This window comes from Mustela lutreola, chromosome 10 (genome assembly GCF_030435805.1).
Source record: "Mustela lutreola isolate mMusLut2 chromosome 10, mMusLut2.pri, whole genome shotgun sequence".
Classification (NCBI taxonomy): domain Eukaryota; kingdom Metazoa; phylum Chordata; class Mammalia; order Carnivora; family Mustelidae; genus Mustela; species Mustela lutreola.
This window is the reverse complement of record NC_081299.1, coordinates 9,390,784-9,418,697: the sequence shown is the minus strand read 5'-3', so window position 1 is coordinate 9,418,697 and position 27,914 is coordinate 9,390,784. Positions and strand designations below refer to the sequence as shown.

Sequence of the window (27,914 nt, the reverse complement as noted above, 5' to 3'; positions counted from 1 at the left end):
CTCCTTTTGCAAGCATTCCTTCGCACGGTGTTCCTCTTCTCCCTGGCCTCAGCCAAGAGGGTCCCTCCTAAGAAATCTGAAAACTGGAGGCTTTCGTACAAGGATTTAAAAAGGCTGAGCCGAGGGCACACAGAACGGACACGGGATGGGGGAATAATGGGCTGTTAAAAGGGAAAAGAGAAGAACCTGAGATTTGAAGCAGAAGGAGCCTCAAAGGTGGCCTTCTCTGCTCCCCAAACGCCACCAACATCCCTCTCGGAAGCTTCAGCTCGCTGCAGGAGTTGCCTCAAATCTCACAGCAAGCTGGCAGCAAAACTGGGACTTTAATTCCCATCCGATTCACTGTTCTGTCCACCGTGTTCTAGAGGCCTTGCTGTGAGTGACACTTTCTGGGCCCTAATTCTTTCACCCTCATGAAAGATAATTAATGGCGCCATCTGCATTGCAGGCAAGTTTGAGAAATTTATCATAAAAACATCAAGTCAGTATAGAGCTTTTCAAGTTTGTGAAAGACAAGGATGTAGCTTTCTTGACAGCAGGCTGGCACGGCCCTGACAGCAGCACTCAGAACACTGGCTTCAGAGAGCAGTCCAAGTTCCACAGGCAAGGTGAAAGGCTTGGCTGGTAGAAAAGCATAAAGTTCAGTAGGCCTGGCTGGCTCAGTCGGTAAGGTACTTGACTCTTGAACTCAGGGTTGTGAGTTTAAGCCCCGGGCTGGGCATGAACTTAAAAAAATAAATTAGAAAATGTTAAAAAGCATAAAGTTCTTGTTAAATGACTTCTTCACAGCATTAAAACACACACGCGCGCGCACACACACACACCATCTCTAACAGACCAGGTAGTGAGGAAGGGCATTGACGGACGACAGCAAAGTCATGGCTGAAAGGATGATAACCGAGATGTCCCCGTGGAGGCTGGTCAAGGGAACAGAGTCAGACCCCAGCAGTTTTCTGTCTGGGGTTGGTTAACGTTCTCCTGTTAGTGTTGGTGAGTACAGAGGAAAGAAGCTGGAACACATGCAGATAAGTTTTCCATAAGGAATTAACAGTCCATTTTGATAATTTAACGTATGCTTAAAAAAGAAAACCAGAAGATGATGACTCTGGGAAGTCAGCAGAAGTCACGGTGAGGACAAGCGGGAACTGGTTTGCAGAACTGAGGCAAGAGCAGAGCCTCTGAAACCACGGCCAGAAAGGCTCCAGCAAAGGTCAGCCCAGCTGCACACAGGATGGGGTGTGTCCATCAGATGGTCAGAGTGGCCGCTACGGCTGCCCAAGGTGACATTGGGGGAAGACGAGCCACTCAGAGCCTAGCCCCGGCTCTCCACAGTGTCTGGGAGGGAAACACTTTGAACCGGCACGATGCCGGGCAGTAACTGGTTTTCACGAAAATAATATGCTACACACTTCCTTTAGACTTAAAATAACTTTTATACTTAAAATAACTTGAAAATGTACCTGATAGTAAAACTATTCTGTTGAGTAGCTTGGGCATAATTTCACCCTTTTTATGTAGTTACACTCGCCAAGAAAGCTGTCTATAATCCTGGAGACAAATTGTAAAAATAAAACCTCTCTGGTTTTAAGTTGCTCATAGTATTGAAACAGGACTCTAGGCTTTGCTTCCAACAGAAACAATGGAAAAGTTCTGGATTTTTCAGGGCCGCAGATCCCGGCATAAATTCCTGGGATGCTTGCCTCACGCTGGGGGGGTGCACAGCCTTTGCACCCTGTGGAGGGTCTGGCCCGCAACTCATCCACATGCCAGGCTCATGGGAGGAACAGCAAGGATCACATCTGAGGGGAGCTTTTCGTTTCTCTAAAAAAGGCTTTTAGTGGCTTTGACTGCATAATCCCAAATACCAGAAAAGACTCCCCAAATAAACTCAAATAAATTCAAATTGAGAAACCATTACATTTCCTTATACTCTTTGGAACCTCAAAGTCTTGTGGCATGAACAAAATGATTTTAGAGACTAACTAACTAAATACCTCTGAAACTTAAGCTACCAGCCTGTTCTACTTTATAATTATTTTAATTTCTAGGGTTCTGGTTTTTCTCAGGGATCTTCAGTAGCTTTTGTTTTACGGGGGGAAAAATGTTTCTCAAGTCGGAAAACCGACTTAATGTAGTGCGTTGGCAACTACATTAACTCCAGTTCAAGAGTCAATCCCCGGAGGCCAAACAAACAGGGACTGGAGCTGTGTAGGGAGGGGGTGTGTGGTCTGCGCCTGGCAACCCCCCCCCCCCCCAGCAGAGCGCACAGCCACACCCTGGGCAATTCCTCGTCCTCAGCTGAAAGGAAATTCATTTACAATGAATTTTACGGAACTATATCCTGATGAATTAACTGTGAAATTTAGATTAAAAATACTTTCAGGAAGTGAATTCTAGATATAAATCTGAGAGAAGACACCATTACAATACTTAAAATCATTATCTGCAATGATTTCCAGAAATGCTCCGAGGAACAGGGGTCAAGCCTCATCACTAAGGAAGGTAGAATACCTGCTTGTGTTTGTATTTTCTCATTTTTCTAGATGAACATTTGGTTACAGTATGCAAAAAACAAATGAATACGTTATTTTTCAAAGAAACAGTTAACAAAGGCAAAATTAATGAGCCAACTGAAAATGGCCACTATTGGCTGAGATTAACATATGCCATTTTATAACAGTACAATTTGGAAAAGGTCTCAATGGTCTATGTTGCCTACACAGCAGAAAGTAACAGGAGCTTCTCTTCTACCTCCCACCTGAACACCAAGTCTAAGCGTCCAGGAAAAAAAACATCAAAATTCACAACAGACACACACTGGAAGGGAGTGTAAAAGAGTCAGAAGAGACGTTACTGAGCAGCCGACACTGCTCCCGATTCACATCACCACGGCTAACCTTCCAGCAGGTCGTCTTCAACTCATTTCCCCAGGCATCATGTGACTTCAAACCGAAAGTTAATTTCCCTCCTCCTTTTGAGCAGCCACACAGCCTGCGTTCTTTTTCTTGTTTCACTGCACTCAGTTATTTTATCCCTCATTATTTAAATCAAAAATCTAATTTAAATAACCGTGTTGAGTGCCTCCCAGGTGTAAGTGAAGGGTCAGTGTGCTGGCAGGCAGTCAATGGTGATCATCTTGAGAGTACTGTTTCCTGGCTTTTATTTTTCTTCTCCTAAGAATGTGAAATTAATATGCCATGTTTGACACAGGTTTAAGAAACAGGTTATAAAACAATCTACAGAGATACTAAGCTACTCATCACTTGGATCTACCATGGGACACTTTTGTTCCGGCATCATTTTTAAGGCTATTCGTCACCACTGCTCAGCAATCTCGTTCTCTTCTTTCCAAGACCTCAACCGTCTTCTGGCCTCCACACCTGCAGACATATCTCTACCAGAGCCTGTGAATGGACACGTCGCTGCTCCACCAGGAAGGGCTTGGACCTTTAGAGGATTATGCACGCGCACAGACCAGCACAAATTTGCCCACTCTGATAACGCAAAATGCTGTCTTTCAGATTCAAGCAGAGAAGGAACTAGAATGTGTTCTCCTCATAAAGTAATTATTTAAGTCACAAATAACATTCATATTGGGAGATTTTTTTAAGATCTGAACCTAAAAACTAAATCCTACTAGTTATAGTCTATTTAACATTACATCTCACACTCAGACACACCAGCTTGTATCAGATTACTGTTCAAATTTAGCTTGAGCTCAATTCTTGCAAGATTAGAATTTTTCCTTCTAAATACTAAGTTTCTGGAACCACGGTGAAGCAGAAGTATTTTGATTTTTCTTGGATGCTTATAACCTACAAAACAGTTTGTTACGAGCTACAGGGAAAACTATATATATAAATAACTACAAAGATGGCTGCTCCAAAGGAACTTAAAATTGAAGTTACATCCTACTTTGCGAAAACCAAGTCCCTTTGCAGAAAGGCCCTACCTAATATCAACAAGAAGCAAATGCTGATTGGAAAAGATGTTCAAGAGAATCTGATCTCATTAAAAGTAAAAAATGAAGGAGAAGGAAAGAGGGAGGAAGAAAGCAGGAAGAGGGAAGACCACAGAGGTCCAGGAGAGGGAGGGAAGGGACAGTAAGAGACAAGGGAGGGGATGAAGTAAATCTGCAGCCAGCTGGGTAAAGCAAGGACGCATGCGCAGCCAGGGCCCTGCTCAGGCATGGAAGCCACGGAATCCCAAGCACTGACATGGCAGCCTTTCTGAAACATGAAATCTTCTCAGTGCTGGTCTCCCAGGATTATGCCACAATTTGCTGAGTTGATGCTTCTCTCTTTCACCAACACCGGGATAAAATAAAACCCCTCAAGGAAGAGAAGCAGCCTGGGGGCAAGGGCTCACCAAGGACTAGGATTTTCAACAGTTGCCTCCTAGGCTGGTGCCTGAGGCTGGAGAAGGGTCTCCCTCTCACACCAGCCACCCATTTCATCTGCTCCCAAAAGATTCCTGTGCCCCCAAAGTTATACATCTTTCCTGCTCCCCAACTTAAGACTCTGGAACGGGCTCTCATATCCCTCCCCTGTGTGTTGGGAGTGGTACTCGGAATAAAAAAGATTCTCGAAGGGCACAAACCCACAAAAACTGAAATTCACAAAACAAACAATATAGCACCACTGTGGGCCATGATCTAAGTAGAAGTAATCCTGATTAAGGCAGATAGGAACCAACTATAATACACACTAGTGACAAATACCTGGTAGTGTCATCAGGAGTAAATCATGTAATGGAGAAACAGAACTCTGCACAGTACCTGACAAAGACTCCATCAATGGAATCAATTGTAAGGATTACCCACAGTAAATTCTACCAAACAAATTACAGAAACCCCACGCCTACAAGTCTGAATTGTCAGCATATGTTCCTTCTTATGAAGACAATGACATTCTGCTTCCACTAACAATTCTGAATTCATCCATTTGTTCTGTTCATTTGCTCCCCAGTGATTCACACGATCCCACCCAGATGTCACTATGGAAAGGTACAAGGACAGAAGTTTACTTCAGTGCTGCAAACACTCACTAACACATCTATCAATATACAGTAATGCTCGAACAGAAGCCGTGACTACATTTCAGTTTTGTTTTGTTTTTTTAAAGATTTTATTTATTTATTTGACAGAGAGAAATCACAAGTAGATGGAGAGGCAGGCAGAGAGAGAGAGAGGGAAGCAGGCTCTCTGCTGAGCAGAGAGCCCGATGCGGGACTCGATCCCAGGACTCTGAGATCATGACCTGAGCCGAAGGCAGCGGCTTAACCCACTGAGCCACCCAGGCGCCCTACATTTCAGTTTTTTAAATCTGCAAACTACTGATTTTATTATTGCTTCTAACCAACTGTCTAAACATTAACAGTTCACTCAGTGGTTCTTAATCTTGTGGGAAAGAAACCCTAGACCCTTTTAAGATCAGCCAACACTTAAGGCTCCTCTCCCCTGGCAGTCAGAGATAACCACACTTGGAGGCTCATGGACCTCTGCATCATCACAGAGTCCAGCTCTAAATTCATGCAAACATGCATACTGAGGGGTATGTATACCTGTGTGACCCCGGAGAAAGACCCCATTCCTTAGACTGCTCAACAGAAATGCTGCACAGAAAATCAGGACACTTGTTTCCTTAAAGCTGCTGCCGTCAGCTTCCCTAGTAACCTGTAAGAAAACGGCTCTTCAACATTCTTGTTTTTTCCTGACTGCACATCCAGAAAGACGTAAAATGACAGATTTCCTCATCGGTCACGTGCGCCAGGAAACTGTTCCCACACAGTTACTGTCGGGGCTGTCTGATCATTTCAAGTCTAAGAAAACATACCCCAAATCCATCCAGAATGTCAACCACTCAAAATTTGGTCACAACACTACAGGAGTCATGAGTGGTCTGGACCACACAGAGGTAAGAAAGAACACGAAAACAGCAAACCCTTCATTTGGGCAACAAACAGTCAAACGTGTTTACTTCTGCCCAGGCACATACAATAAATCAAACTGTAGGAGTTATCTTACTCAACAATCCATGTAACCACAGGAGTCCTAGTTTGAGTAACCAGGAAAACGAGAGAGCTTTTAAGAGAGAAGCAGGTCTCTAGCCCATGAGGAGCTCTCGAATGCCATGAGGTGTATCCAGTTGCAAATCTACAGACCCTCTTAACTCTTACCTAATTTTCAATCTACTTAATTCACTTTGTGTCGCCAAACCAAAACATATGGATTTCAGAAAGCCGTACCAGAAAATGCTGCAACTATTCCTTCATTTTTTTCCAGAAGGGCCACAACAAACCGAAGGATGGACAGAATTACCACAGAGCTAATTTTGCCAGTGCCCCCCAATTAAAATGGCACAGACCCAAGGTTCAGTGTGCCGGGCATATTCCCACAAGGCTCCCGCTGGATGCTCACGGCAATCCTGCGAGGTAAATCTTATCCCCATTTTACAGACAGGTAAACTGAAGAGCAAAACATGTGTCTAAAATCATAATGCTATTAACTGGTGGAGCTGGGATATGAACCCGGCCTCCTAATTCCAAGGCCATGTTCTGGCATGCCACAATAAAGTCCACACATCGTACATCTCCCAGGACTTAGAGGTACAGCTGGGTCAGCAGTTTTTCCCTTCTCCCCCCCCCCCCCCCACACACACAGCTCAGGCTCACTTTAAACAGGTTATCCATGTGCCAAGTAGTCATCAAGTTGTAATCAGAGAAGCAATAATGGAGCTCAGGCAGTGTACTTGTACATACTTTAGCACGAAACTGGAAGCTGGAGGGAGCACAATAATCGTTCACCGAGAAAACAAAGCTTACCGACTCCGTGCCCTTTCTGCCAACTGCCTGTGAGACTGAGGGGATCCTGCCTCTCTAAAACTGAAGAGGGCCAGGAAGAGCGTGAATGCAGCATCACTTCTTGATTTAACATTTTCTACACTCTCGTGCAACCATAAATTGAATTTATCTTGGCACACAGGCAGCAATTTACATTTTACATTCTGAATTCTTGAATTTGTAATTTTGATGGAATCCGAACTATAAATATCAAGCTTACCACCCAAATTTGATCTTATTATCAACAACACAATCACACACAACAAAGAAGATAACTTCCTATGACGATAGATTTTCAGCCGCTAATCAGACTACTTAAGCGAATTTGGGATTTTAAGCCCCCTGTTCAAAAATCCAACCAAGACTGAGACTATATCTAATTATTCCTTTTGATTATTTGTCTGGAATGCCAGTGAGAAGGAAACTGTAACTTCAACGCCACTGTCAATCCTACAGAAACAACAATCCGTAATGTGGAAGTGCAGGAGGAAAGCATTCCACGTGTGCAAGGCCAGCACCGCGCTGCCGGCTGCCTGAACCCAGGAGAGGAATGTGAGGCTTCGGTCTTGGGTCTGTGCTGACGCCGACATCAATCTGCTCACAGAAGGTACCCAAGGCAGGCGGTGGAGGTGGAAGCCCTCCCTCCTCCCAAGGACCCTCACACACTCTGCCTAACGCCAACAGTCACTTGGTAACAGAGAGTAACAAGGTCTAAAAATCTCTTATGTTAACAAAAAATACAGAACCAGAAAGGCATATTCCTACCCCTCCAACTGGCAAGAGAATGAAAACTGAACCTAAGAAGCCAAACAATAGAAAAAACTAAAATTTAAATAAAGGCACAGGAATTTGCAGGGTTGCCCATTCTAAACTGTATCGCAACTTCAAATACGGCACACGACTGGTTTTGGGGTTCTAAACAGGGGTGAACAAACCAGTTTGTCTTCATTTTTGTGGCATGTGCGGTCTCAGGAAACCTACAAAAGACTGCCCCAATAGGACGGATTAGAAATACAAGGGGAAAGACTGTTGATCACCCACAGCTTTAACTGGGGGGTGGTTAGCCTAAGTGGGAACTTACTGGTTTTCTTTTTAACCAAAGCAAAGATAATTCTCTGCAACTACACATAACTGGTAACATACAGTTAATTTATTAAGGATGAAATCAGATTTGGGTCATTCAGATACTGATTAAATTAATAAGAACATATAAACGGAAAAGTTTTCCAAGTATCAAATTAACAAGAATTTTGAATGTCATAATCTTATTTTAGAAACCGGTATTTTTATATATCACACACATACAGTATCATTATTTTATCATTAGGGTAAGTCACTAGCTTCTGAAAATATTCAAAGACTGTATTTTAAAATGTATTGTGTATGTTAAAATATGCATACTAAAATGTATTGATACATAATACTTAAAATAACTATACATGTATGAGCTTACTGTGAAAATTCCCATCAAAAAAAATTTTCTAAATTTCAGGGTCATAACCACAAAAACGGGAAGAGGACATTGGTACAGCAGAGGGCTCAGAATGCTGAGAACTTTGTCTCTTACCCATAATCCTGCTGAACTTTTTCTTCTTAATATATGTTGTCAAGTTTTAACCTTTTAAAACAAAGCTACCGCCTAATTTCTAGCGGAAAGGACAGAACCGAAAGGAAATTGCTTGTGGAAAAAATGAAAAGCAAAGATTACGAGGCAGAGGTTCTGCCCAGTCTTCCGTGTGTGTTTGAGCATGGGGGTGAGGCATTAACGACCTTAGTTAATGACCAAATCTTCAAGGAACAACTGAGTAAAAAACTCTTATTAAAAGTTTCAGGTAGAAAAGACCATCTTACGTTTTGTTACAAATTCAGGAAATTTCAAAAAAAGTTTCAGAACTTTTTAAGTATTCCGAAGACTCTAGAGCGGGTAAATACAATTAAGAAATCAACCTCTGCCCCTCAGGAGGAAAATTCACTAGAGCACAAAGGCAGGTTAGGGCAGCTCCTTCCTCCTGGTTTCTTTTCACCCTTTTCCTCCTGAATGAGTCAAGCCACTAGAACAGGAACAGCTTTAAGAGCAAACAAAACCTCTTAAGAAAGTGCTGCTTCCAACAGTTCAAATGAGTTCCCCTTAAAGGAACAAATAACAGATAAAAAGCCACCCCCCAAATAAACACTTTGACCCCCACCACCACCAAAAAAACCCAACAGACAAAATCCCCACTTTTCATCCGTGTCACATCTTCAGAGTGAAAGAAAGTAACAAGCATGATTTAACTCTACAACAAATCAGCACTGCACATACCCCCAGCTCCCACACGGAACTCTTGGGAGTGTATGTAAATTAAAACATGTTTGTGATCTCCCTAACATTCAGCTTAAGAAAACTTTCAAAATCACACTGTATTCACTGCAATAGCCAGTCATTCCCAACACAAGAACTGTGGTGCGGAAAAGGAAGCATCTTCTTGAAATCTGGAGCTCCCTGGTCCTGGAAGTGTCCCCCACCTCCGCCACCCCCAACCGGCCCGCACTGCAGAGGGACTCAGACCAAGGCAACGTCTTACTCTGTTCCTGCAGGTGCGCCAACTGATTTCAAAAAGAATATAAAACTTAGGAAAAATGAAACATTCAGAAGAAGCCCAAACCAACAAATGACACTGTAAAAACACTTAACAGATGACAGCTAACAAGGGACAAAATGTAATCTATTAGTGTTTTTAAGAACTGTTTATTTGAGGTGCTCAAAGGAATACAATAAATCTATTCAATCCATAAACCCCCAAGGCAAGAATAACTGAAGGCATTAGTTCTCAGCATAAGTGAGCTTTCTAATACCAAAGGCTTCGCTTAATCACACTGCCTTATTATTTAGGATTAAAGTGGGCAATTCTACAGTGAGTAGCAAACATTCATCTTGGCTAATTAGTAAAGCCTTATAAAACACTGCTACTTATTCAGTATGACTGTCCTACTCAGAAACATTTTGAATAAAAACTAGATTTAGGCAAGGCGGAGCCAAGGTGAACCTGGGCCACCCACATAACCCCCACAGCCCCAGTGCCCTCAACTACACAGGAGGAGAAGCAGCCTGGCGACCCAGCAGCACCACCAGCAGGGCCTTCAGCAATGCTGTCTCCGGAACCAAGCACAGTGCCGGGCACACGTGCAACTCGCTGACCGCTGACCACTGCTGTCACCCTCACCGTCAACAAAAAGCTGTGATTCACCACGAAAGAACAGGATGTGCAGAGAAGTGTCAGATCACCACAGACGAACCTATCAAAACCCATTATAAGCAATGAATCGAACCAGGACCTCCCAGACTGTCGAACACTGGTTTAATGGGAGTGCAGATAAAGAAAACCGGCTACTTTCAGGGTTCATCCTTTTCACTTGGAGAAACAACAGCAAGCTTTTCAAGAACTCTTGCTTCTCCGTGCCTGAATTCAGAGTCCCTGAACTCGTCAACCAGATTATTAACATTAATCAAATCCAAACTTTGGAACTGTCCTTGGCAGCAGGTACAGCAGAAACAGGTCACGCGAGGGCCGCCACAGCCAGGCGGGTCTACCTGTGAGGGCAACGGGCCGCATTTCCCTCAGCCGCAGGCTGTGTGCAGAACCCGTAGGCTGTGTGCAGAACCCGCCGCACCACGCCCTTGGGGGCCTCACGCTATCCCTCGCTTCTTCACAGGCAACTTCTAATACAAGACAACACTCCTTTCTGTAGTTCTGCTAAGTCCGTGCATGTAGAAGCCCCTCTATAAACCAGAACAGGAAACTGCCTACGGAAAGGAAGCACTCACTGAGTTTCAAAAGCAATTAATCCGTAATTCTGAAAAAGAACCTAGTACTCCAATTTAGGGAAGGCACAGAAAATTGAGTTTTGTTTTTGTTTTTTATTTTCAAATTATAACCAAATTTTTAAAAAATCAAATAAACTAGTTTGAACTCACCACATTAAGGGTCCCGTTTCCTTTTTCCTTTTAGAAAATTTCATCATGATCAAACCTATTTTCTGCATTAGGCCAAGTCCTACCTTCCAATTTACATATGGACAGGAGAAACAGTGTTAACAGCCTACTTGGGACATGTACTGGGATTTTTTCCAAGTTCATCCACTGAACTACAGTTGAAAAATGTGCAAAATGCTTTGAAAATTTGTAGTTAATCCACACAATTTCCCTATGAACCAGTTATATATACACAGCAAAGATGAAAGGCACAACACTGGGGCACCTAGGTGTCTGGGCTGCTTAGGCAACTGCCTTCAGCTCAGGTCATGATCCTGGAGTCCCAGGATCGAGTCCCACTTCAGGCTCCCGGCTCAGTGAGGAGTCTGCTTCTCCCTCTGACCTTTCCCCTCTCATGCTCTCTCTCATTCTCTCAAATAAATGAATAAAATCTTAAAAAGAAAAAAAAGGCACAACTACTCACCAATTTCTTACCTAAATTTGGAGCGAGTCAGTAGCAGAAGTATAAAATTAGAAATTTAAAAAAAACAAAACAAAACAACTCCACGCTGCTTCCTACTATTGAAAAAATATCGAAGCTGTCTCAAGCTTTTAAAAAAAGGCCCGCATTAACAGCAGCATGGATCGGCGTAGCAGGCACCCACCAGAGATGGGGCCCTACACTCAGCAGAGGCATCGCTCAGCTAGAAGTAAGAGCTACAGTGGGAATCAGCCAGGACACTGCTCTCTTGGGTCAACGTGACAGGTTAACGCTGGGACCACATTTCCACGGGAACATCACCACCTCCCACCGCCAGCACCTGTGAAAGGGCTACCAAGGAGTGCCCTGCAAGGAAGTGTCTGCCTACCAGACACCCAGAAGGTTCAGGGCCCATGTGCCGTCACCCTCAGGCAACATGGCCAGGCTTCACCATTCAGCCAGGCCTCTGCCATTCAGCTTTGGCCAGGGAGCCTTAAAAGAGCCATCGGCTGCTAAGGGAGGGCTGCTAGGGGAGACCAGGACAGCAAACACCACCAAAGCACCCCTGTTCTCAGCTTTTATCACGGGCACCCTCAAATGGTCACTTTAAATGGAACCAGTGTTGTCCCGTCTGCTGCCATTGCCCATCCCGTGGGTAAGCAGATGGAAAACAGTATATCCTGTAGAAGCAGAGGCACAGAAAACCAGGATTCAAGTTCTGACTCTGACACCCAGCGGCAGTGAGTCTGGACAGGTCAGCCAAGGTGGCTAAGGGCCCATCTCCTCATCTGGAGGCGGCAGAGACTACACAGGAATATTCGGCCAAAGCAGAGAGCCCAGCACTGCTCAGGGCTCCTGACCCGCATGCCTCTGACCCCAAGTACTTCCTGCACCGCCATCGGAGTTTCCTGCTACACCTGCTTCCTACCTGCTGTCCAGCAGTGGCCTGCGACCTCCCATGTCCTTCCAAGTTCTTCCTTCCCCAACTACGAAAGGTCCTTCCTTCTTCCCCTCCTCAGCATCCTTTGCAGGAGTCCTCTCCAATGTGCTCTGCTGTCCCTACAATGCAGCATCACGTCCTCTCCCAAAGAGATCCTGGCTACCACCCCCCCCCACCCTGGACCCCAAACACACATAACCACACCACCTAGGGAGCCTGACCTGCACTGAGCTACATTAAGAAGGCGACAGGCTCCTCCCTGAATGTTTTACTCATCTCGCTCATCTTCCCTACCAATCCAGCCACCGAAAGCAGTGCCTGAGAGAAAAGGGGTCCATACGTCCACTTGGAGAACAGAGTTTCAAGATGCAAAAACACTGGGGCGCCTGGGTGGCTCAGTGGGTTGAAGCCTCTGCCTTTGGCTCGGGTCATGATCCCAGGGTCCTGGGTTCGAGCCCCGCGTCGGGCTCTCTGCTCAGCAAGGAGCCTGCTTCCTCCTCTCTCTCTCTGCCTCTCTGCCTACTTGTGATCTCTGTCAAAAAAATAAATAAAATCTTAAAAAAAAAAAGATGCAAAAACACTTGTGTGGGTTTCTAGGTGGCCCCTCCATGCCCCCACCCCAACTGAGGCAATAAATCCCCCCAAGCTGCTGACCGAACATCCCAATCAGTCCATCTTCCTGGAGCTGAACTGGACGGGGCCCACCCCTGTGTCCTTTATGTCACAGCCTCTGAAAGGCCATCCCTGGCTACACATCCCTGGCCGTGTCTCACCCCGGCCCCCCAAACTCACACACCTAACGTTCCAACAGTCCCACCATTGCTCGGCTGGCTGGCCATCCCCCGCTCTCCAGAACGACACCTTACGTGAAAGCAGGGACCTTGGTCGTCCCAGTTCTCTGTGGTAACTTCAGCATCTACCACACTGTCCGACACAGACACAGCAAATGCCTGTCACGTGAGGCAGAGGGGAGACCCTCTGGACATTCGCCACTTGGCTCTGACAGTCCCATAAGGCCCCTGCGCACGACCTCCCTGCTACTCTCCACCTTCAGCGCGCCCAGCCGACCTCCCTTCTCTGGGCATCAGGGGTCCTTGTCGCCCACACAGGCGGGTCAGTGCTTACTTCCTTCCCTCAAACTGCCTCAGACCAAATCATTTTGCACAAGGATCTCTTACCTCCTTCACCTGACCCAAGTGTGTATACGCTCTGTCACCTTTGGAGGAGAAAACATCTCAAACACGTGCAACTACTGAAAACGTAGGTGTTCTTCACGGCACCACGATTTTTTACTTGAATGACTCTGATTAGAGAGACACATGAAACATTTCCTCTTTAAGCTGACTGTAATTTAACGTCTGTGATGACTACAAGTCACCTAGACAGAAACTAGAATGTAGGTGGCATTCTCAGGGGCTACTTACAGTTTCTTTCATTCTTTCTTTTTTTTTTAAGATTTTATTTATTTATTTGTCAGAAAGAGAGAGCGAGAGCGAGCACTGGCAGACAGAGAGGCAGGCAGAGACAGAGAGAGAAGCAGGCTTTCTGCCGAGCAAGGAGCCCAATGCGGGACTCGATCCCAGGACTCTGGAATCATGACCTGAGCCGAAGGCAGCCGCTCAACCAACTGAGCCACCCAGGCGTCCCTACTTACAGTTTCTAATAAAGGATTATTTAAACCTCTCAAGGAAGCTGAAGGAGCAACATACTCTTCACAATTCACTGCCAGTTTTGTCATAAACCGCCTTCCTTTCTGGCCAGCTATCAGTTCTAAAAACTGTCTGCTGCTATAAATAATTCCGCTCTCTAGTTTGCTGTGAACGGAAAAGTCAATAGGTTAGAAGTAGGCCAAAAATCAGGGTGAACTGGCAAAGGGCGAGACTCTGCCACAGAAGAGCCGAGTGGCGAGGCCCACTGACTGCCTGGGCCTACAGAAATCCTCTGTAAATACCAACTGATTAAATGAGTCACAAACTCAAGAGTTCTTCTGCAAGAGACAAGCTGCCAGCCGCACTCCTTCGGAAGCCCTTACTGTCCCCGGGTCACCGTGGACCCGCACACTGCGCTAACTACTCTCTTTTATTATCTCGTTTGCTCTTGACAGCAACCCCATGAGGCCAGGCAGTACAGAGACCCTCCCATGTTAAAACACCGGTTTTTAAAGTGATGGAAACTGTCCCCCAGAAAGGTGATGTGACTTCCCCAGTCACACACCTGGTAGAAACCCAGGAATCCCGTGTTCTACATTCCTTCCGCTAAGTCCAGGTATACGAGCCACTACTGTTTTTTGACAATGAAAGAACATCAGGTAAGGCTCTTCTGTGGCCAGGAGACAGCAGGGAAACATCAAATTTGCTATTATAGTTTGTGTTTTAAAAGAATTTTTGCCAATAATCATTATTTACTGCTAACAAGCAAGTTCGATCTCTATATTTTCTCACAGTAACAAACAAGACACAATCAAGAAGATGATAAATTCTTCTATGGCTTTTCTATGTTACTTCTCCGATCACAATCTTACTGTGGTGCAAATCAAAGTAACCAAAGAATCAGACACTAAGAACCCTCCCTTCTTCTCTACCTGCCGTCCCCTCCAAGAAATTTTTATGCTCCATCTCCTGACGGGCTGCTCAGACATGTAAGAAGTTGGGATGAATCACAAAGCCGAGAATTCAAAATTCTCATCTGAAACACCTCAAGTATGCACATCTTTGGCCCATGGCAAAACTGCATGCTCCCTGGTCAGAGACAATATGAACTATGTTCTCCAAGCACTGCATTCTCTTCCTTCGTTACAAGGTTAGTGTGGGGTTTTGTTTGCAAATCAGCCAACAAACTCCACAGGCCTATTCCATGCCAACCATCAAGGTACGGACCAGGACTTCCTGATTTAATGTCAGTCTCCCCAACTAGACTCCAGGGGACACGACAAGAGTCACTGCTTTTTTTCTGCTCACCACTACACTGTTCAACCCTTCAGAGTGCCTAGCACGTGGCAGGGACTTAAACAGGAACGGAATGAATGAAAGAGTAAGAGAGACAGACAGAGAGAGAAGAGGCCACTTTGTAAAGGAAGTGGGGCTTCTGACTGCCCAGAACATGCCTCATGATCTCATGACGGGATGAATTCTGAAAGGCGCCACATGCAAGGCACAGCTGTAGGCAGAGCAGCTGTCCTGCAAAGGAGCCGTGGCCCAGAACTCTGAAGAATTCGGCCCTTTGTTTCTCTCTGCCTGCCTCATAACCAACATGAAGTTGGGTCCACCGTCGGTCTACCTGTCAGCTGCGAGTCTTCAACATCTGGCTTTCAGAATTCCTAAGCTAACATGCTACTGAATGAAATGTGTGTTGATTTCCTTTCTGATATCACCACCCGAAAAAATATTCAAGTGTCTGAGGTCACACATAAGACATAAACAGAACCAAGTTATAATAAAAAGTTCTCCGTTTCAGGTCTTTGCAAGCTATAAATTAGTGTTCACCGAGTATTTAATTTGAAAGCAAAGAAGGTTTGACTCATTATTTAAACTCGCTCAACTTCAGGACTCTTTACCAGTAAGTTGTTCAAAACAGACTATTAAGTTCCCAGAGTGAGCTTCATCCAAATGGTTTCATTAAAACCTAAGACTCAGTGGATTATATGCTTCCCAGAGTAAATACAAAAATAATAACAGGATAACATGAACTACTTAATTCAACGCAAATACCCAGCAATCCAGGCAGGTTTATAAAAATGTAAATGTGTAGATTCATGTATCACTAATAACACAAAGTTTATTTTCAGCTTTTTTTTCCTCTACATCCAATCAAATGAGCAGGAAAAAAAATCTAGAGATCAATTAAAAAAAAAAAAAGCAAAGTGATGAAATGTTCTAAACGTACACACCAAAATATGCTGAACAGAGAAAAACCTGAGAGAAGCTGCTAGGAAGCTATGAATATATTTAAACATATCATTAATTATACTTAGTAGCAGAGTAAAGATCTCCCCCACCCCCAACCACAACTCCCACCCCTATAAACAAATCACAACTTACCTGGAGAGGCTGGTGGCATTACTTACAAATGAACACTAAATAAAGGAACAAACTGAAATATGTAAACGCTTTGCCAACAATTATGTTCTAAGCCTAAAAACAACAAAAACCTTAATAATTATAGCAGCAGAAGAAACACTTGGGAACTTTCTAGACCCAGATCATCTGATGCAGGAGCAAAGCATTTAATGGCCTAAAACAACAGTGAAGTAACATTTGATAAACAGAACACATGTATTTAAGAAAAGACCCCACTAACTTTCTCTTGAATGAGTTAGTTGTATTCGCATTACACTGTGAAATACAAAGAATATGTAACGGAAAAAAACCACAATTGACTTCTTGCCTAAAACATTCTTTTTGCATTCTTCCAAAATTAACTTTACCTTACGATTTTATTTACAGTGATTTCCACAACTCACGTGGCAATGTTTTGAGTAAAGGACGGACCCCTAAGTTGTGATGACTACAAAAATTTACGTAAGACCTAAGGCAGGCAGGCAACAACAACAACAAAAAAAAACCCAAACGAACAAAAAAGGATTTACAGGACTAAGAAACTACCATACCCTGCCTTGGCATATATTCAAACTGGACTCGATGAAAGATTCACGAATTTACATTAAAATTCCTTATTTAAAAAAAAAAAAATCCCAACGTGTCCGAATGCCAGCTGGAAATAGGATACATCCAACCAAACTATTTTCCTACCCAGAAATTATCCCCTCCCCTTTTTAAGTGTGACTACGCTTTATCTTTTGTTCGAAACCACCGTAAAACAAAATAAAGCTGCAGGAGTGGAGTCAAGAGTGACCCAACAGCACTCTTCAACTTCCATTTTGTTCCTGGCCTAATTTCGAGAAGGTCCGGCGCGCTCAGACCTTCGCCCACCCCGAGTGTTGCAATCGCGCTCAGCACGGCCCGGCCCGGCGCGCAGCGGAGCCGGAGGAGTGGCGGGGCCTGTCCCGGCCCGGCCCCGCGCCCAGAGGAGGGGCAGGGCCCGGCGCGGCCCGGGGCGGCGGCCCGGGGCAGCGCGGCGGCGTCCGGCCCTGCCCGCGCGCTCCCGGCCGGCCCCGAGGCCGCCGAATCTGCGGACCTGGAACTGTCACCGCCGCAACCCTGTCCGGACGCGCTCGCGGGCGAACAGCACAAAAAGCCGAGAACACACCGGGCGCGCAGGGCTCCGGAGAGACCGGCCGCCGCTCCCACCCGGAGCGCGCTGTTCCGAGGTTCCGAGCCAAGTGACAAGTCGCCCTCAGCCGGGCCTCCCGGCGCTCGGTCCGCTCACTTTCGCGCGCCCGGCTCCGCGACCCCAAGTTAGCCAAGAGCCCCAGCGCGGCGTCCGGCCGTGATTCAGCAGCCGCCCGGGGGGAGGGGGGCCCGGGGACCGGGATCGCGGGCCGGGGCCGGGCCGGGCCGGGGAAGGTCACCGAGAGCCGCGGGCGCCGCCGGGGCCCCGGTCCGGCCCGGCGGAGGCGGCGGCGGGGGAGCCGGGGCGGCGCGGGCGCCTACCTTTCCTGCTTTTCGGGGAGCTCCGCTTGCTCCGGGCGCTGGCTCGCTCTTCCTCAATCGCAGCTGCTATCTCGGGGTTGTCTTCCCCATTGTACCAGACCAGGAGCTCCTCGCCCGGCGCGATTGGCTGCGGGGACAGAAGAGACAGGCGCCGGGCCAATCAGAGCGGCGGTTGTTGGCGGGGCGGGGCGGGGCGGGGCGGGGGCGGCGCTGCCAGCTGGGGCGGCGAGCCAGGCCAGCCCGGCAGGAAGGGCTCCTTAACCCTTGGCGGCCGCGGGGCTGGGCGGCCCCGGCAGGGACCCTCTGCTGGAGGGAGGACCTCACTTCCCGGCCCGCCTCCTCTCCCCGGGACCGCGCGGGCGGACCTGCGGCTCCGCTGTCCACTCCGCAGGGCCCCACCTCACCGAACCTCACTGTTCCAAGCCTCACGACTGCCCACGCAGCAGGAAAAATAAGACGCGCAACCATTTTGCCCCCGAAATCTAGGCTCAGGAGAAACGTAAAGCACAAGGTAAGAGAAGGCGGCGGCTTGGAAGGAGAAGTGTTGAAAGCTAACTACCCGCGTCCGTTTCGGATGCCAGGAGCGAGTGCAGCATGCAGGACCTGGGAGTCACGGCACATCTGTACACGCACCGCTACTGACACCACGGGAACGCCGGGAGAAGAGGCAGGTCCCGCACTCTGCGCTCGGGCACCGCCGCCGGCCTGCTCGGGCCCAAGGAGAACCCACTGCCCTGCCCTCTGTACCGGACAACTTTTAAATGCAGAAGGAAGTGCCTATAAATACCACACAGGGACCATGCTCCTAAAACATTAACTCTGAAAGAGCCAGGAGTGGTGAGGACACGGACCGCCACCATGCTGATTGCACCCAGAAGATCCTAAAGAAGAACATAACCGAGTGGGACGATCACATTCCTAAACAATTTAAGGACATGGCTCATTGGCTTCTCTCACAATGACTCATCTGTTCAAAACGTCCCAAGGGTAACAACACAAGTAAAATTGCACATAAAACCCAGCGAATAAGAGTCCATTCTGATATAAATGTAATGAATGAACAAGTAAATAAATAAAAAGGAAAAAACTCTTCCTTAATGTAGATCCCAACTAACCAAAGAAAAACAAATTATGGAATTAGAAAACCACCCCTTGGTAATCACAGCAGTAATAACTGATTCCTCAACAGATGCTACAACTAGTAGGAATAAGTTTTGTGTGTAACAGTATTAGCATGGTCTCAAAACATCTCCCCATAAAACATGAATTACAAAGGTAAAAACAGTATCCTTAGAATGAGATAAATCAACACCCTGTGCCTCCTGATAAAAGGCACAGGAAAGATTATCATCACTTCTGGAGTTCTCCACCCCAAATGCATGACCGCAACTTAACCATGATGAAACATATGAACAACCCCAAACTGCTGGGCATTCCACAAAGTAATTGACCAGTTCTCTCAAAACTGAAAGGCCATACAAGAGAAAGACTGACGGACTGTCCACACTAAAGAGACTGATAAGACATTACAACTGAATGCAACTGAACTTTCTCTTCCTCTAAGGACACGGCTGGACAACTGACAAAGTGTGAGTAAGGTGTAGAGATGAGCTAATGATAAATATGGCGCCGGTGTTAGCGCCCTGATTTTGATCACTGCACGAGGATTATGGAAGAGGAAGCCCTCGGTTTTGGATGCAGGTGAATTCCACCTAAGATGCCAGTTTAGAAACAGTGTAATTCCTCATTTTAAGGTACTTCTCGTCTAAATAAAGCCCTTGAAAGTAGACTTTATTTTGTTTCATTCTCTATAGAACTCAGTTAATGTAGTCCGAATTTTAAGATAGTCTAAATTCTTTAAAATAAAAGAACAAGCTATTGTTTCCTTTGCTCCCCCGCGCCCCACAGATGACTAAAATGTGCCATTTTCTTATCTTTAAACCAATGTACTCTTATTTCCCTTCTTGAATCAGTTACACCTAAACCAAAAAACTAAATCTAATATATAACTTTTAATAAGTTGAAGTAGCTATTGCAGATAACTTTTGGCAATCTGATGAGCTAATTATTTAAATAAGCTATTTCTAGTTCCAAATGTATACTCTGCTTCTCTTTCTGTTATAAGTCACATATTTATGGAATGGTGGTATCCTGTAACATTTGAAATGATTGGCATTCACAGAAATAAGTGATGTCTTCAATAAAACCAAAGTAAAAAAGAAACACAGGAAGGAAAGAGAAAATATGTATTCCCAATATGTCATTAACCCAAACAGCATTTTGCGTTAACACAAAGACACCCACTGGACGTTCTGAACATACCTCTGAGACTCAGAGCTTAGTTTCCTCGTTCATTCCACTGCAATCTTCTGCAGAGTACTGACTGTACTAGCAACTGCCTGAAGATAAGTATCAGCACCAACTCTTTACTTAGGAGGGTACTCCTTTGTTGTTGCAAAACACAATATAAAACAACAGGATCTGTTCTTAAATTTAATGTAACATTTCTTTTTTTTCTTAAGAGTTTATTTATTTGACACAGAGTGAGAACAAGTCAGGGGAGGGGCGAAAGGAGAGGGAGAAGCAGACTCCCCACTGGGCCGGGAGCCTGATGCACGGACCCTGGGATCACAAGCCAAGCCAAAGCAGACGCCTCACCAACTGAGCCACACAGGTGCCTCATAATATAACATCTTGAAATAGCTAAGGAACAGCTAGGTTAGGAGCTGGTCAACAGCTAGGTTAAGAGCAACCTGATTTATTAGCTACTGAACACCTTCAAAACTGCTAGCAGCTGAGATGATCACTGTATCATAGAGCTAATCACTTCCCCACTTCATAGTAAAACAGTGATACAACTAAGAGACCTTTATGAAGAGGAAAATAATATATATATATTTTTTTAATCAGTGCTTGTTTGCTTCGATACTACATTGTTTTTTCTTCACTGCTTAGCCCATTTGAGATTTTGTAAGTCAAATTTCAGAAAAGAAAAATTAGGTCCTTCAACACAGGAAATATAAACACACATCTTAAAAAATAAAGTTTAAGACCAAACAACCTCTTTTTTATGTATTATATTGTGATGTTCAACAAAACAAGATGACTTCAAGATCTTTCAACTTTTCCTGTGAGTTCTGACAGGCTTACAGAACCAAGCGTACTTTCCTATCTAAATATCAGCAAATATAAACTTGAAATTTTACCAGACCAATTAGGAAGAGGCAAGGGTTCCAATAAATATTCCTGACACTAGGTCAAAATAAGAGAACTACTCTAGAATTACAAGAATACACAAAGCAGGTCAATGCTCAGCCACCTACAGTCTATTCGCCAGCATGAACTCTTCCAAGTCACGGGTCAGACCCTCAGCTCTCAAAGAGGTGAACTCAAGACTGAAATTCATCTTTCTCCCTGTGGGCCACGAGGCCCCACCTGATCTGACTCCTAGCCACCTCACCAGCCTCATCTACCATTCCTCTCCAGTGTCTCCAGACACACTAGCCTTTTTTTCATTCCTTAAAAAAATAAAAAATAAAAAAAATTAACTTATTACTGCTTTAAGGCTTTTGCTTCCACCGGGACCCTCTTCCTAGACTGCCCTTCCTGCAGGGACCTTTCTGTGACACTCGTTCCCATGCTAGCAGGGTAGGAAGGACAGGGTTTATATGTCTTGTCTTCCCAGGGAACAGATATAAAATTATATAATTTTGTAAAATTATAATTTTACTCATTGTATATTATCCATAAATTGAAGTTCCATGAGACCACAGATCTTGTCTGTTCTGCTCACTACAACAGAAGTACTTAGTTCACAGCAGACTCTCAATAAATATTTATCAAACTAATGAAGAGATGAATGAACGGAGGGCAGGCTAACATCAAACTTTTGGGAATTTAAAATAGTTTTGAACAAGGCCAGTGTGGAGATTTCCTAATTATCTGGGTGATAGTTGAGAAGGCTATACAGAGCCCAAAGGAACATCACGTGTAATTTATTTACAAAACCTAACCCACAGAAAGCTTAATCTAGAAGATTATATTGAGATAATCACTAGCAAGGAATCTGAAAGGCCTTGTGCGTACGTGAGCAAACATCAAAGGTCAGGACTGGGGGACATCTGCAAAGACAGAACTATGTTATTTCAAACAAAGACAGGTAAAAAGAATAGCAATGGTACAACTGGTTAACACTTAGGAGTACTCAGGTTAGGCTAGGAACTGTTCACAGAACCTTACAACTAGTGGCTTGTTGACCCTTCACAACAACCGTATTAATTGTACTATTCCCTCCATTGTTTACAGATGAGAAAATTAAGAGAGGTTAAATAACTTCTCCCGGTCACACATCCAGAAGCCAGAATTCGCTCACAAGGCAATCTGCTCCAGAGTCCCCACTCTGAACCCCAGAACTGTACCACCTCACCAAAAATAACAGCTAGCATTTAGCCTTATTACAAACTAGCGCTCTACCTCTACTAACCTATGCAACTATCGCAATCACCCTATGAGGTCAAAACTGTAATTATCTGTATGTTACAAATAAGGGAACGAAGGCACAGAAAGATGACTTGCCTATGGTTACACGGCCAGTACAGTCCCAGTGACTTGCCTTGGGTCAAAAAGCAAGCCCAGATTTAATCTGGCAGTCTGGCTTCAGAGCTCACTCTCCCAAACCCTATTCTCTCCCCATTCTCAGTGTTTCTCAGAGCTGCTACCAGAGATGAACATGTTTTAACTGGAAGTCTGATGAAGGAAATGCAAAGCGTCTGAGGATCGCCCTGGGCTTGCTCTCCCTTGGTCCCCTCTCCCACTTAGCCCCTCACTGCTAGTTCACCTCCACCAGGCTTCCACCTCACCAATTTAACCAGAGGTACCTCTCCCTTTAAATCAGTTTGAGAAACAATGAAGGAATTCTTGAATCAGGTTCTGAAACCAACTTCAAACTGCAGGGAAACAATGAATGAATTCTTGAATCAGGTTCTGAATCCAACTTCAAACTGCAGTATAACAGCACTGCACAGTCATACCTACTAGGAGATCGTGCGATTACAATCCAGAAGAAAGAAAATGAGAAGGAAGAGAGTAGATGTTTTACATGAGAAGATACCACAAAAAAAAAATATTTCCCAGAGGATCTAGAAGCAAGAAACTGGGTGTATATGAAATAAAAGGCAGTCCAACTGGCTAATGATGACAGGAAAAACACAGCAAAGGAAAATCAAACTGCTCTGTTAACTAAATCTCCAGAAGTGCCAGCGCTACCATATTAGTAAAATTCACCATGCTGCAAGGCTGACCACTGTCTTCAAGTCTGCTCATCATGTGTCTCCATGGACTGTCCCCCAGTCTAGGACATTCTTAAATGGAAGTGAATAAACAGAAACTTGGAACGCAGCAATTTTAGTAAACGTATCTATTCTTTAGAGAACATTCCCATGCAGGATCAGTGCAGAGTCACCTTCTCAGAGGACACGAGGACAGGGACAGAGCCAGGGACTTGCTTGTGGCAGGAATGCAAGAGCACTCAACGCTGCCTCATGCTAACTGCCCTGCACGCACCCAGTGACCTCCAACCCCACCACAAACTCTAGAAGATGACTTTCCTCTTCTTTTCATCTCACCGATTAATGTCCCCAAACCAAAACTGAGCAAGAAGAAACCCGTTCTGTTGAACTTCCATTCTGAATAAAATCTAGGGAAATGAAAAGCTAATCCACAGTTACTGACACTGAAGACCAAGAATGTGTTTTCGGTTAACACAGAAGCCCCGCAGCCAGCGATGGGTCTCCTACGCTTGGATAAATCTGCCAGTCAAACAGTGGCTGGTGCATTTGTATCTTAGGAGGAGGGAAGTGGCTGCCACACGCTTAACTCATCAGTATCTATGAAGATACAGCATGTAATTACTTAACCCAATCTTCATGCTTTCGTACACACAAAGCAGTGGCAACTGTATATTTAAAAACAAAGACCCTGCCATGTGTTGATGAACCACTTTCAGACATAAATTCTTTTAAGGCCGGCAGAGTCATTACTGTCTGTCACAAAAATGCAAGCAGAGTAACTCACAGCAGACCAGCTCCAACACTCTTACCTTCAAAGTTTTGTAATAAATGGCCCTGTTGATCTCCAGCGGAAATAAATTCTGCTCTTCTCCGGAGCAAGCCCAATTCACATACCGCAGCCAGTTCCCCTTCTCTGGGTCCGTGGCGTCAATGCACATCCATCCCAGATTTGGGTAATAGACCTTGGGGGAAGAAGGGAGGAAACACCGCTGTTCAAATAGGAGGGTCTCTTAAATGTTTCCATTTTCAATTTTCAAAACAATTCTTCAAGATACACAATATTGGGGCGCCTGGGTGGCTCAGTGGGTTAAGCCACTGCCTTCGGCTCAGGTCATGATCTCAGGGTCCTGGGATCGAGTCCCGCATCGGGCTCTCTGCTCGGCAAGGAGCCTTCTTCCCTCTCTCTCTCTCTCTGCCTGCCTCTCCATCTACTTGTGATTTCGCTCTGTCAAATAAATAAATAAAATCTTTAAAAAATATATACACAATATTCTACATTTCACAGAAACAAAACAAGCAATGGAGAAAAGAAAACGAAAAAATGAAAACGGAGATCCAAAACTGGTAATCCTCATGACCCCCCCCCCATTTCTTCTTTTCTCTCCTGCCCACATGACACACACTTCTTTACCGTAGCTTTCCCTCTGGAACAAAGGGCTCACTCTTCACTCTCAGCCCTTTCTTTTTTTTTTTTTTTTTTAAGATTTTATTTATCTGACAGACAGAGATCACAAGTAGACAGAGAGGCAGGCAGAGAGAGAGGAGGAAGCAGGTTCCCAGCTGAGCAGAGAGCCTGATGCAGGGCTCGATCCCAGGACCCTGAGATCATGACCTGAGCTGAAGGCAGAGGCTTTAACCCTCGGAGCCACCCAGGCGCCCCCACTCTCAGCCCTTTCGAGCATGCCTGCGTAGCCCAGCCTGTGTCTATCGGGAGGCGGCACCCCCCTCACTGGGTACAAACCATTCTGCTTTCCTGGTGGGAGTCAGATGTCAGGAGTTTTCTGTTATCATCTCATTTAACCCTATGAAGCAGGTTCATTTTTTTTTTTTTTTAACATGGGGAAAATGAGGGTTATGAGTTCAACTGGTCTTTCCTGAAGTGACCCACGTACTTAAACCAAATCTGTCGGACCTGGACCATACTTAACAGCACCTCCCTTGACCATCCCAGTTAAAACCATAAATCCTTCTCTTCCCATCAACCCCCAGCCATATCCCCGGTTTATTTTTCTTCATAGCATTTACACTTTTTTACAGTATGAGATCATCTCCTTCCTTCCTTCTTTTATTTAGTGACTGCATCTTCACACCAGAGCATTAACTCTGTGAAGAAAAGACACGTCAGTCTTTTCGCTCACTGGAGCACTCTGGAGATGTGACCTGAGCCTGGCATTGCGTAGGGCTCTCAATGAGTTAAGTACGGAAAGGATAAAAGGATGCTGTTAATACGAATGTGTCGCTGCCCTCAGGCAAGGACCACCAGCTAGGTGACAGATGCCATGCCAAGAAGAGTATTTTCACTATCCTTTATTTGTTGCCCGAGTTTATTCAGAAATCGGCTCTCTACTGAACATCTACCTGCACCACACTAAAGAAAAGTTATCCATGTCACATTAGATCCATTTTCGAATTGCTCACACACACACACACACACATACACACATACATATGCACACACACACTCCCCTCCCTTCAGAGAAAGGGAAGTCCCCAAATGGCATGTTACAAAGAGAGAGAAACAGCATCCCAATGCAAGATTTTTTTTTTTAGAATGCAAGGGGGCTTTACTTTAAAATCTTTAAAAGACATCGTCATGTTTGCCAATGACAGGAGAAGAGAAAGGAAGTAACTGTACTTTGCAGTCTGTCTCTGTTACTTTTTATTAGCTTGGGGACCAAAAGTATTGTTTCGATTTATCACAGTGGATGGCACAGTCCTACTCACTCCCCACAGACATACTGACACAGATGCAGAAATCAACAGGTCGAACAGAGATGGTACTGGAAAACCCCACATAGTCAAAGAAGGCAGCTGGGGAGAGATACCAAGTCTGCCCACAGACCTGAGGATGACAATACCAACTGTGCCCAAATTTCCTGGCCCCCTGGTCAACACAGACCTCTGCTGGTCCATTTGTGTGAATTCCTTATTTATGTATGGTTCATTTTGTTTCAAAATGGATGAAAACATTAGTTAAGTCATACTTAAACTAAAACATTTATTTCACAGAAAAAGAGGAACACCTCAATTTTTTAAATGTACAGAAATAATTCAAAAAGGAACACACATGGCCAAAACCTCATGAAAAAAAATTATACTTACCTTTAATTAGTTAAAATTAATTTAATTTAATTAGTTTAATTAGTTTAATTAAACTAGTTCATTAAACTAAACTAGAAATATAATAGTCAAAAATAATTTCAAATGAAATAATTTTTACCTATCAAACTGGTAAAAAAAGATTTTAAGAGGGGAAAAAAAAATTAGAAAGCAAACATCCCCCCACACAATGCTGATCAGAGAATAAACTGGTTATCATTTTTTGGATGGAATTTAGTAGTCCATAACAAAAAAAAAGTTTTAAAATGTACACACACTTTAGCTAGCATATACACTTATAGGAATTTATTCTCATGACATAACTGGCAATTATACTAAGATATATGTACAAGAACAACAGTGTATGGGACACCTGGGTGGCTCGGTCGGTTAAGCCACTGCCTTTAGCTCAGGTCATGATCCCAGGGTTCTGGGACTGAGTCCGACATGGGGCTCTCTGTTTGGCGGGGAGCCTGCTTCTCCCTCTGCCTCTGCCTGCCATTCCCTCTGCTTGTGTGCTCTCTCTCTCTCTCTGACAAATAAATAAATAAAACCTTTAAAAACAAAAACAAAAAATAATAAAAAAAACAAAAAACTTAAAAAAAAAAAAAAAAAGAACAACAGTGTCTTTTAATACAGACTGTTTCCAATTAATTGCCAAGTGGAAAATACAATGGATTAGCTCAGGATGATAATGCATGCACATAGCAGAATACTAAACAGACATTAAAAAGTACTTTTGTGTAAACAATTAGTTGGTTTGTGTGGAATCTTTTATTTTGTTACATATTTCTATAGCCCGTAAGAATTTTTCCAATGAATACACATTATATAATTGGAAGAAAACAAAGCCAACGAAAAGCTGGAGGAATATTTTTATTGGTATAAAAGATAGTCATAAAACTACTGACAAATGAATAAAGCCACTTAAAGAAAGTATGGTTTAAGATGATACCATTTTTTTTCTTTTTGGGTTTTTTAAAAGATTTTATTTAAGAAAGACCATGAGCAGGAGGAGGGGCAGAGGGAGAGCAGGGAGCCAGACGTGGAGCTCGATCCCAGGACCCCAAGATCATGACCTGAGCCTATGGCATATGCTTAACCCACTGAGCCACCCAACTGCCCTCATCACCTCTGTTTTAAACATAAGAATACAGGGGCGCCTGGATGGCTCAGACGGTTCTTCAACTCATGTCATGATCTCCAGGTCCTGGGATTGAGTCCCGTAGCAGGCTCCCAGCTCAGCAAGGAGTCTGCTTCTTCCTTTCCCCTTGCTTGTGCTCTGTCTCTCTCCTTCAAACAGATAAATAAATCTTAAAAAAAAAAAAAAAAATTAAACATAGGACTACATTTAGAGAAAAATTACCTGATTCTAAATACACGAACCCATTAGTAATGGTTTTCTCTGAGAAGTGGGATTACCCATCACCTTACTTTCTTTCTCCTGCTTAGCTGAATTTTCCTGCCTTTCCTCTGCTTAGTATAATCTCTAAGTAAAAATGAATGTGGGTGGGGAGACCACGTCCATCTCCAGCATGGAAGCCCCAGCGTGACTGAAGGCAGCCGAGGCCGGATGACACTCCTCCTCGTGCCATCATTATCATCACACACATTTTTTTTAAAAGTATGTAGCTTTCTCATATTTATTAAGAATCTAATCTTATAATTAGGAACGGGGATGAAAACATGTTTTTATACAATTTCTACTTCAGCGGGTCAAACCTTGGTTCCCAATCGGAATTCACTTCAGTGCCTGACACACAAA

At 44.5% G+C, this 27,914-nt stretch overlaps 1 protein-coding gene across 9 annotated transcripts in view; it reads right to left on the bottom strand.

Moving 5' to 3' along the window:
* Positions 1-27,914, bottom strand: part of PRDM2 (PR/SET domain 2) — a 126,198-nt gene that overhangs the window by 56,512 nt on the left and 41,772 nt on the right. For 8 of the 9 annotated variants that reach the window (XM_059137559.1, XM_059137562.1, XM_059137563.1 and 5 more), the window contains 2 exons: positions 23,860-24,012; positions 17,763-17,889 (listed from right to left, as the gene is read on the bottom strand). In XM_059137559.1, coding sequence (XP_058993542.1) covers positions 17,763-17,889; positions 23,860-24,012 — 280 coding nt within the window. Of the gene's footprint in view, positions 1-17,762; positions 17,890-23,859; positions 24,013-27,914 lie in introns of those variants that run through there. The other variant, XM_059137566.1, reaches the window with a different exon arrangement.